This window comes from Chelmon rostratus, chromosome 24 (assembly GCF_017976325.1).
Source record: "Chelmon rostratus isolate fCheRos1 chromosome 24, fCheRos1.pri, whole genome shotgun sequence".
NCBI lineage: Eukaryota > Metazoa > Chordata > Actinopteri > Chaetodontiformes > Chaetodontidae > Chelmon > Chelmon rostratus.
This window is the reverse complement of record NC_055681.1, coordinates 4,002,563-4,014,946: the sequence shown is the minus strand read 5'-3', so window position 1 is coordinate 4,014,946 and position 12,384 is coordinate 4,002,563. Positions and strand designations below refer to the sequence as shown.

At 42.5% G+C, this 12,384-nt stretch overlaps 1 protein-coding gene across 3 annotated transcripts in view; it reads right to left on the bottom strand.

The window, feature by feature from the left end:
- Positions 1–12,384, bottom strand: part of LOC121627302 (vang-like protein 1) — a 48,550-nt gene that overhangs the window by 11,652 nt on the left and 24,514 nt on the right. For all 3 annotated transcript variants that reach the window (XM_041966143.1, XM_041966142.1, XM_041966144.1), the window contains 2 exons: positions 5,029–5,460; positions 4,287–4,462 (listed from right to left, as the gene is read on the bottom strand). In XM_041966143.1, coding sequence (XP_041822077.1) covers positions 4,287–4,462; positions 5,029–5,460 — 608 coding nt within the window. The remainder of the gene's footprint in view (positions 1–4,286; positions 4,463–5,028; positions 5,461–12,384) is intronic.

Below are 12,384 nucleotides of genomic sequence, written 5' to 3'. Positions count from 1 at the left end.
CACTTACATTAAGCTTTCAGAGCCACTACAGAGAGGACTATTGTCTAATGGCCACTTGTGTAAGTGCTGAGTCAGAGTTCCTGCTGTTTCCCAACTTCGATCAATTATTAAGCCAAGCAAACATGACACAAAACCATTCAAACCCAGTGGCTCCGCTGGCTTTCATTGCATCTTAGATGAAATACAGAAGAAGTGCAGAAAACTTTGTAAACCAGTTCCCCTTGAGACCAAGGTAGTTGACCATTGCCTTGTCTAATGTTGCTGCTCAGGACGGACCAGTCAGGGAATGTAAACTGGGAAGTCCCCAGCTGTGATTGTGTTTAACCCCCAACCCCCCCCTGCCACAACTCTCTCTGGCTGTAAGGAATGCATTTATATTCAGCTTGTCTGGTCTGACAAGGGGACACAAACGGCTTCCTCTGGCCCTCAGATCGGCATCAAAGGCCAGGCAGACCGAGACAAGCTGTCAGTGCCCCAGGGCCCAGAGTTGAGCTCCATTATGATAAGGCAAAAGATGGATGCCAGAAAAACAGGAACGTGAGCAGCAGCTGCCTAGTAATAGTGGAAATACATGAGATAAATGTTTGTGGCTGCATGTGAATGGAATCTGTCATTTGCATGTATATGGTGCAATTACCCAAGCACACACGCACATGCGTGTCAATGCGTGTGTGTCAGTCTGACCAGATGCTGTGCTCCAGTCTGCAGGGAGCACTAATTAGCTGTGTGTTTACAGTCACAGACGGACAACAGAGCGAGGCCAGGCCTGCTGCCGGCCAAGAAGGGATGAATGGCACAGCTTACAAAGGACAACACCCCCCAAGGCAGCCAGCAAACACACCAACCAGACCAGTACACACACACACACACACACACACACACACACACACACACACACACACACACACACACACACACACACACACACACACACACACACACACACACACACACACACACACACAAATAAAGTTATTAGCTTCTGCATACTGCTAACACTTTAGGTCACAAAAGATCAACGACAGAGGTTATGTACGTTATATACAAAAGAGAAAAATATTGCCTTGTGAAGAATGGCTCAATTTCAGAGTCAATTTAGTGTTCTCACAAACTACATTAATCTGCCCACCTTGTTTCCCCTCTTCAAGCCTGTTTCCTGTGCAACATTATTTCAGTCAAGAGACACCTCAAGGAATTGACTATTTATAGCAAATGCTTCCACAGATCTGATGGAAAATGCTCTGCTCTTAGAGGGAGCAACACAGATTCTGCTGGGAGAGCTAATCCCCCTTAATGAACACATATAGGTAAGTAATTATAAAAACATAGCACATCAGGAGGAGGCTGCGCTGGCGGAGGGTGGAGCAGATTTAGCATGAGTGGATCAGTTTGACCACCAGACAGCAATCACAGGTTGATTTTTACACTAACATTCACATTACTTAACTTAAAACGTTCCACTCATTATGTATTTTGGTCACAATGAATAAATAAATAACAAATAATCTAAGGAAATCAGCGGAGGGATCCAAGACTGCTTATGTTAAATAATCTTTTTTTTCAGCTCCCAAATCCACAAACTTCAAGTTAAGACGAAAACTGCAGCCATCAACAACAATATATCAAATGTGGAGTATTTGCCACAGATAGAAATCTAAAATGTGTTACAGCAAAACAATATACACAAATACTGCTACTGTACATGCACTTCCTGTTATCTGTATTTGACCATATTCAACTGTACATGTAGCTTCTTCTACACTGTACATATTACACACCTCCTGCTGTTTATACTCTAAGTAACATAGGTAGCAGTATTTGGTTGGATTAACTGCATAAATTCAATTAATTGAGACCTTCTGATCAATGGAAAATCCAGCACAGAGAATTTTCCAAGTTGGGTTGAACTGCACTCATCCTGACACACTCTTTAAACACTGTTAATGCAGGGCACATGAAGTATGAAGCAGTCCACCTGCAAAACTACAGAAAGGCAAAAACCTAAAGACGTAAGGGCCGAAATTGGATATTTCGTCCATCCTGTCACTATATAAATCCATCATGTTTTATTAGTTGCCTGTAAGCGAGACTATATGTGAGACTGGGGGCTGCGTATTGATAGCAGGGAGCAGCAAGACAGCTGGTGTGTTTGGCTAAAAATGGGATCTTCCTGTTTTTCCTCAGAGACAGTAAGGTCATAAAAACACACACAAACACACACACACAGACACATACACACACATGCACACACCTCAACAAACACACCTTTCCTTTCTTTTATTTGCACATACATTTCAGGATTCTTCAACACTACCCTCCCATTAACTATTAATTCCTTGCTCTCTGTTCTCTCTTTCACTCCCTCCTGTAGCGCTCTCCCTGCCTCAGTCTCCTGGGTCTTCCCTCTGTACTCCACCCTCTGTCTGCAGCTCTTTTCTGAGGAGTTTCCTCTCTGAAGTCTTCCCCACCCTCTCCTTTTTTCTCCTGGCACGATTTCCTCTCCCTATCAGCCACTTTGTCTGTGCGCCTTCTTGTCTCTGCATTTTCATCCACCTCTGGCTTAACGTTCAATCTCTCTTTCTACTTGATCGCCGCTCTTTTCCTTCAGGCACATCCCTCAGTTTCTTGACTTTCCTGAGTCTTTCCTGTATGAATTCCTTTGTCCCATTTCCGTGTATATAGCCAGTGACTTCCCTCTTCTCTTCCCATTTCTCTCACTTGAGGTGTCCCAGTTTCTGTCTTCCCATCTCACCCACACGTCCTCTCCTTTCCCTCCCTTTCATCCCCCCACGTTCTCCTCATCTATCCCCTGTTCGCTCACGTCAACCCTCGCTCTCTGTATCCTCTGTCCCTTCCTCTTACTAATGCTAACAGCAGCCCCCACGGTCATCAGAAACCGCAAAATATGTAAGATTTGCATCGAAATATGCGCCTGCATGTCTTTTCAGCCTAAATTACAAGGCGGCGCTATGACACCTGATCATTTTCCACCTCCACCTACTGATACAGCACGGGCTTACACCTTTTGCCACCATTATTTCCCAGTGTCTCATAAATCTTATTGGCACCTTCTCAGAAGCAAGCCTGAACAGACAGCTTACAATCTCCTGAGAGCAAGTCAGCCACTCGACATTAAAGGAAAAATCTGTCGTTTTTTTCTTGCTGACAAACCCCTTGAAAAGGCCGACACCAACAAACAAATATTGTGTGTGAGTATACAAAGGCTGCTATATTGTATTCTTCTGTGTCATAGAGCTCCATTGTTGTCAAAAAAACACATTAATGAACCACACTGTTGCACTGGATAGCATGTTCCTTCAATGCAGGCAGTGTTGTTATTTTTGACTCAGTCCCACATCCACCACTCTGCTGCCCCAAATACTCACTAGAAGACTAAATGTGGATTAATCCGCATCTGAAAATAGTCTCCAACATATAAACTATTTCCTCCTGTTGATAAAATAAATAAAGGAAATTACTGAGCCTTTACAAAAAATCAGTCCATCAGTTGCCGGTTTAATCCTGCCTGCATGAAGGTTACAATGATGAGTTTCTGTTGAAAGTTTGTGGTGCTGCTGAATTGCATTGCATTATGCTGAAAGGTATTTTTATGACTTACTCCCTCCTTATTGATATAAATGGGTTGGACATAATATTAGATTATTACATTGTTCAAAATGATCACTCAACAGCGTCCTAAACTAGTTTCAACAAAATCTGAACATTATAACCTTCATACAGGTAGGATTTATTGCAGGGCTGTTGTATAAGACTGCATTAGTTTTAGCTAAGTGTTTCTAATAAACTGAGTGTGTATGCATGATTCATACTTGAAGATTTACGTCTTCAGTACAAATGAGTTGGCCAAGAACAGAACACTGCAAGCACACATTGCGTACATTACGTAACGCGAATGCCGCATTTCTCCTTTCTTCATCATTGCGATGAAAAGGCTTAATAATTGCCGGTGTGATAACTTTCCAGGGTTGTAAAATCCTGTCTTGTAGTAATATAAACCATTGTGCAGTTTTCTGGTGTCTGACAAGCCTGCAAACTCTTCGACCTGTTACTCAGATTGCTGAATACTTTTTCAACATCACACCAGAAGACCTACGCCCCCACTGACAAAGCCTGAATGGGCTGATTTCTGTTACCATAGTGGGACCAACAATTAACACAAATCACTGCACACCGCCAATAGATTTTAGAACGAACATGAGGATGCATCATCAAACTTGAGGAACAAAGCACCTATAAAATGATACTAGTCCCTCTGTGCCTCTCACCTGAGTTGTCCCAGGTTGTAGTGCCTCATCTCGCCATCCGTGGAGCGTGTGACGCACACAGAGAAGCACGGCTGGAGCTGCCGGAGCTCCAGCAGGACGATGGCCAGGTAGTGGATGAAGAGCAGAGCGTCCACGAGGGACACGGCGTACTGCACAATGCCCTGGTAGTTTTCATCCTGTGAACAATGAAGTTTTATGGGGTCATATATGTACAGCATACACACAGAATACTGAATATATACACTCCATGAAAATACAGTATGAACGTAAAAAAAATTATAAACAAACCAAAAAATCAAGTATAAATTACTCCTGCAGGGGGAAAAAAAAGGAGAACGTACCAATGTAAGACAAGATGTAGAGCAAGTAGAGCATATGAATATTTAGATACATTTCAAAGGACTGCAAGCTTTTGAGACCCCCGATTTCTGTGTGTTTGTATGTGTGTGTTTTCCTGCGAGCATTCTGAATGAGGGACCAACAGGAATTATAAATTATGACTCACACAGTAAACATAGAGCTTGGGGAACCAAATATGCTGTGTTTTGGTTGTTTGTGATTGTGTTGAGCTCCTAAAAGCATCAAAAATTAATGTGACTGCAATAAATGAGACCTCTCCCACTGCGATTGGAAGTAGTTATGTGTGTGTGTGTGTGTGTGTGCGTTTGCATGCGCTTACTACAAAGGATAGCCATAACATTTCATGCCTGCTTTCCTTTCTCTGAACCTTCTCTTTGCTTACCTGTGAGTCGAGTATTCTGACTCCATAGAAGAGCCAATAGGAGACCACGAAGAGCAGCACCAGCACGGCGAGCAGCGCTCGGAATACGAACACCCGCGGGAGGCCGGCCCGTGGCGGCCTGAAGAAGAGCGCCCAGACGGCCAGCAGCAGTATGAGCAGCTTGAAGGCCACGGAGATGAAGAGGCCCTCGCAGGCCGTGCCGCAGCTCTGCAGCCTCTCCGGCCAGAGGAGGTGGGGGAGCACCAGGAAGGCCAGCGGCGTCAAGAACACCAGCAGGCCCAGGATCACGGCCAGGGTCAGGGTGAAGTAACGGCGGCAGTCCAGCCCCACGCTGTCCTCCAGGTCCTTGGTGATACGAACGATGTCCTCCTGCGAGAGGCTGTGCTCTGATGTGCCCGTGACGGCCGTGGTGGTCTCGCCCCAGTTGTCATCCTGGAATTACGAGGAGGAAGAAATCAAAACAGGATTTACACCAGGTGCATCCCAACCAGGTCTGGATAATGATGTGTTCAGTGTTTGTTCTCCCTTTGTTTATTTGTTCATGAGAAAATCAATAAAAGACATCTGTCAAAAAGAAAAGAAAAAAAATTCTATTCATCATTTCTCCTTTTAAATCTGCAAGATGGATGATATTGAATATTATATTCAGGGACAGGAGGAGAGTATGTTGTCTTTCAGCAATAAACACATTTTATCAGTTTCCTTCAGCATTTCCATTCAGTCACATGTGACCCTAAAGAGCACTATGCTTCAGATGATGATGATGCCTGAGAGGAAAGAATATGTCATTTTACTTGAAAGGTTTGTATGGTTTCTCGCGTGGAAGGGGCTAAGCACAGAGGAAAAGAGGCAAGTGAGGGATGTATTTAAGGGAATTGAGACGCACCCAGTGACCAGCAGGTCTAGCAGATGCAGAATAACAAAACCACAACAATAGAGTGGGTTTGGGCCAAATATAGCTACATTGCTTAAGGGGAAAATGTGAGCGAGGGCATCAGAGGATTGAAAATATTAGAAGAGAAAGCTTTTATCTGAACTGTGCTTCTGGAATACAGTTTGGTATCTCACGTTTCTCCACTTGAGTGGATTCATTTTACTGTGAAATGTTCCTATGACTGCAGTTTTAACACACCTTTTTTTTTTTAGGTTATTTCCAAGCACGTGAGAAAGAAAGGAATGGAAGATAGGAAGTGGAAAAAGTAAACAGAGTGAGCTGCCAACTGGGCTACGCACTGACGTCTAGATCCGACTGCATCCGCAGATAATGAAGGTCAGCGGTGTCAGAGCAGAGCTGTTAGAACAAGAAAGATAAGGGCTTTGTACAGAGTAGTCATAACACTGCTAACGTGGCCCTGTAAGCGGCTGAGTGCTGCCCTTACCAACCAAAAAAAAAAAAAAAACCCTGAACAGATAATGAACTGCCATCAGCAACAAAAACACTTAGAAACAGATTCTTTCCATCACCCAAAGACACGGCTACCAAAATGCAGCACCATGGTAAATGAATCCTATTTTAAGGATTGTATCAGTGACATTAGCCCCACATTAGCAGAGAGGGGGTTGTGAAGGGGATGCACTATGATCACTTTAGACTGCGGGGGCTGGAAGGTGGAGGAGGAGGATGGTGCAATGGGAGAGAGAATATCCCACTGGCCTCAGGGGTTAAAATAGCAGAGAATGAGATGAAGCAGAACAATGGGAGGACCCAGGCAGTATTGCTCAGGTTGTCTTTGAAGCTAGAAAGAAGCTACTGAGTATATACTAATAATAGAATTTTCACTGCTACAAGATAGCAATACTTTCATTACTTTTCTCCCACATCCTTTAGGTGTTATTACAGGATAAAGCTGGTGGTTTTCTAGATTTTTTTTATTAGTGAAAAAACCCAGCAATGACTAGATCCCACTCTGATCCTCTGTGCTGTTGTCCAAAAACACATAAATGAGCCGCACTGTTGCACTGCGTCCTGGCGTGTTAATCCATCTCTGAAAATAGTCCATAAGAAAATCATTATTTATTCTTGTTTGAGCAGGTTTTTTTTACAAAGACCTACAGTCTACAGCCATGCTAGCAGCTGTGAGGTTGTATTTAGGCTAAGTGGCGCTCTGAGCAAATAACATCAGTACGCTAACATGTTCAGTGACAAAGCTAGTGATGGTTAGCAGGTAATATATAATAGCAGGTAATACCAGGATCAACATGTTACTGTTAGCATAACAAGTGCTTATTAGCACTAAACACAAAATACAGCTGAGGCTGAGGGAAATGTCAGTAGGTTTTCAAGTATCTGGTCATAAACCAAAGTACCAGATGATATTTTTCCAATATGGATATTCATCATAAAATAGCAAAGCTTTGCAAACTCACATGTAAAATGCAATGAACTGTACACCTGATGTTGGTGTTAGAGAGAGAAAAAATCTCTTAATTGACCACAAATTATAGATGTGTGAGGACATTAAATCCAGGTGAAAGGCAGCGCTACTTAAAAATAAAATGATTTAACAGCACAAACAAACAAAAAGCAGGAATGGTGAGCCTTAAACATGATTCAACATTTTCTATTCATAGCAGCGCTATCATTCATGCCAGCTGTTGACATGTAGGTATAGATTTTCATAGACGGTCTCTTTGACAAGATCCAGCACTCAAAACTGTCTCAGTTTCATCTGACCTTCGACACGACAATGCGGTCGTAAATACTCATCTCACTGTCTGCACTGCTTTGGAAAAAGCCAAACATCATGACCAGCTGATCCCATGAGCAGCAAACCAGACAGTGGAATGCATGACTTGGGTTCAAAAGGTCAAAGAGGGAACATGTTACTGCATCCCTGTGGGGACCCGACCTGGCATTTAGGTGTGCTGGACAAGGTGTCTGCCTCTCATTTATTAATGCAAGCAAATAAAACAAAAATAGATAGTCATGGCATGAAAATGTATGATTACTGAAAAATAATAATTCACATAAGGAAGACATTTTATACTGGCACTGCCATGGGGAACGGCCACCTAGAGGTTTAAAGCTTAGACAATGTTTCAACAAATATGTCCCAAAAACTTTATAAAGTCTTTTGGAAAAAAAAAGAAAGTATAATAGCTACGGTGTCATTATAGTTTACAATTCCTCATACAAAAAGTGAAGAGATTTCACATTTCACATCAGTAATTCTTAAAAACATCAATAGTACCATTGGATCAACTCTGTATATCATGTTTTATGTATTTAATGTGAGAGCTGTGGGAGGAGGATGGATTATATCTGACAGAATATAGTAGGAAAGTCTGATAACGCAATGCAACACACACATACACACACGCAAGAATAAGCAAAGCGTATTTCAGTCCAGTTAATATGAGTGGAGATTGTTTTTGAAACAGAACAGCGAAAGCCTCTTCATTAATAATGAGAGAGGGGGACTGAGGAGGCCCTCAGCTTCACCACAGATACTTATGCAACAGGCTTTTTAATCACATGAAGCAACTATCCCCTACAGAGAACAAAAGTAAGCAAAACCTCATTATTGTCCTTTTGTATTAGCAGAGATAAGTGCTCCACAAAAGGCCACACGACTCAGTTACAGGGAGGTTCACAAATCATCAGGGATGACAACTAGCATACCTCAGCAGTTACACAGCAGCGCTGGAGATGCAGGAAGTGGGAGCCCTTTTACATGCAGTAATATTCTAAATATATATAAAATAAATGTTGTTTTGTGTCTGAATGGATGAATATGACACATCTGAACCATGTGGTGTTGAGTACATGGCAACTTTCCTGTTCACAGACTCTCAAGTCTTCATCCAGTCTGACCTCCGTCTAGCTGGTGATGACAAGCGTGATCTGTGTGTGCATGTGTGTTTGTGTGAGAAAGGAAATCAATAGGCATTAGGTGTAAGGAAGTGTCTCTCTACTCTGACCACAGTGTACCTTGTACCCAGAGGAGACATGAATCACTGCTTCTCATGCCGACACTCATCAACACTCATCGCCCGTGTTTCATACCTCTGAATCACACTGTTTAAAGAGTCTTTTAAGAACTCTATCAACATTATTACAGAACATGCTCATCATTGCCCCAAGCAGAAAATAAGTTAGAAACATCACACAGCAACAAGAGCTGAAATGATGACTTGATTGGCAAAAAATTTAACAGTTATTGAATATTATCATTACTTGTAAGCATTAATAAGAACATTAACAGAATATTACCTTGTGCTTCAAGTAATTTAATATGAAGGAAAATTGGTGTGAGGATTTAATTTTTTTTGTCTACAGTGCTCATCCTGAAGGTATCAACATGATGTGCATGTGACACTCACACTGGCTCAATGCTAATGAAATTTGGGATGTTGTTGTTGGATCCTTACTACTGTACCTGGGCTTTCCCTCTGCCGCCGCGACTAAAAATAGACGATAGTGACCCACATTTCCTCCCGGGATTAACCAATCACCACAGGCTGATCTGGTTCAGTACCAGCAGCCTTGCAGGAGGCCCAGTCCCATTCATCACATGAAAACAGGTGAGACAGAGAGGAACAGCAAAGAGAGAGGGAACAAAGAGGAAAAAGAAAAGGACAGGACAGAAATTTTCGATAACAAGACAGCCAATTAAAGAGGGAGAGGGATTGATCCAGAGAGGGAGGGACAGTGAGGTCATTGGCAGTTCAAGGGCCAGAGTTGATTACCACTCAGACGAAACCAACATGTGAAATCCCCTTCTTACAGCTACATGTGTGTCATGAATATACGCGCTGCAGCTAAACACCTGTCAGGTCTACTCTTGTCCGACGTCTGCAGTGATTTATTCAACCCAGACGATGTTTTACAAGCGATTCCTCGGCTCTGGGAGGAGCTGAGGCGTTCCGGTAGGAACTAAACAGCATGAATAACGGAAACATCCAATATGACGTGTTCTCACATACCACTGAACAAGAGAAGAGAAGAGCTGGGGCAACAGAGGGATATCTTAAAAAGGCAGATTAAAATGAAAAAGAGGGCAGGGACAATGTAAACTTACAGAATATGTGGGAGAGGTAGGAGAACAGAGTACAATGTGATAACTCGCTAAAACAGGCAGTTTGTATTGGCAAACTAGCTAGTAGAAATGGATGATAAACCAAATAACAAGCCTAAAATCCTCTAATCTAACTCTTGGCAAACAACAAATATGCCAATTTCCCAAAATATCAAACTACCCATTTAATACGTCTCAGTGAATGAAGCACAGAAAGCACTAACACACTATCTTAAAATCTTGCTGTAGCTCTGGCAATGTAATTATGCCAGGAAACCAAAGCAAAGAAAAATGCTGTGTCTAACAAGAGCAGTAATCTCGCACTAAGGCAAGCATCCACAACAGGAACACATGCAGCCAAGCCGTGAGGAAATAACTTTCTCCATCACAGCCAGTGAAAACCGTTGAGCAGAGCGGTTTTAAAAGCGAGGTGAGGGCGGGTTGATAAGACACAGAATGTGCCATCAAAGTATTTCTTTGATGAAATTTTGGCAAGGTTGCACACTAAGTGCTGCAATATGATACAGTAGGTGCTGGGCTTTAAACACATCCAGAGCGACATCTGACCTGCGAACAGGCACTTGTTTGGATCACACTGCACTACAGCACTGCTTGTTGGGATTGGAGGGACTTCCTGATGCTATGGGCCCTTGCTCATAAGGCCTTTAGCGTTTTTGTGACGAGAAATGATGTGACAGTTCCTGCTGTTTTTTGGGAAAAAAAACACCAAATTGCACAGCCACGACTACTTACAATTTTATATTATGTTCTTAGATGAAACAACAGTTAATTTTAAACCCAGCATATTTTATCCGCACTGACCTACAAAAAAATCTACGAAACTACAACAACCAGCATAAATCTTCAACTGGTTTATCAACAAATACACTGAACTCTCTAATAACCTGAGCCTCAAGCCACATTTCTGTCTCGAGAAAAAGACTAATAGCTGAGTAGGAAAGAAGTGATACCACAACAAAAGATGCTCAGACACTGTTTGTTTGCATGTGTGTGCAGGTATATATATATAGCACTCTGGCTAGTACGTGCACTTACATGCTATGTCAGCAAGTGTGCATTTACAAAGCTTTCAACAGAGTATTTTCTGCACTCTTTCTCCACCTGAGTATAAATAACAGCTATTGTCTCTCACAGTAAATCAAACATCCACTAAAAGCTTGTTTTCTGTTGCACGAGGGCCGAAAACAAAGCCCTTCGCTCAGTGAGGGAACAAGTGCACTCTACTCACTCCTGGGAGGCAAGGTGTGTGTGTGTGTGTGTGTATTTGTGTAAAATATAGCAACACGCATTCCCAAAGAGCTCTTCACAGCCACTTAAAACCACCTTTGTTGAGGACAGCGTGCAAGGCTGCCAAGAACTTGTCAGGACAAGGAAAGGAAGCACTGAGAAAGTTCCCTGGACTAATTGGCTGGATAGAGGAGTGACAATGGCAGACTGACAGCTGAGCAGCACGTGATTAAGAGGTAAATTACACGAATGTTTGAAATGGATTATTCACAGAAATGTCAGGTAACCATGGGGGGAATATAGAACTTCAAATTGAACAAAACACAGAATCTGGTGTAATGATTACGTCGTATTATATAACAATTATGTAATATTCGAGAACTGGTGCACAAACCTGTGCCCATACTTATCAAGCTTTGCAGAATTACACTAACGACTGCTCTAAAGAGCCAATTTAGGAGTAAAAAAAATCTATTTATTGAGTGATATCTTATGCTGCAAATCAATTCTTGAATTGTAATAGTGTATAATAATTTTCACTGTGGCTGCAACTAATGATTATATTCAGTATATCTGCCAATTATTTCTCAATTAACTGAATAATCATTTGGTCTACAAATCGTCAGAAAAAAGCATGTTGTCCAGTTGGACCTCTTGGTCTTACCTGGCTTGGTTTGGTCCCTGGGCCAGAGCTAGCCACCAGAGGTGAGTTAGTAGTAGAGTCTTCTTCTACGGTGGTGACAATCACTTCCTTTATCTCCTCTATAGCCTCGCAAACTTCAAGCACCTGCAACACCTCATCTCCTGCCTCCATCACCGTTGGCGACTGCATCCTGAGGTCCTCGACCACCAAAATTTAGCTCAGTTCAGCTCATGCAACCATTGTCTCTGTACTCAGCTGCTGCTTTCCATCCCCTGATCCACCCCAGAGTGTGTGTGTGTGTGTTTTTGACCTCCCTGACTCTCTCCTGATCTGCAGCCCAGCACCGCTTTATCCGCCTTTATATAGAAATCTCTCCCATCATGCCTCAGGAGGCATTGTATGGGACTGCGCGCTCACTTGCCACATAATGTAAGGGGCTTTATGGAG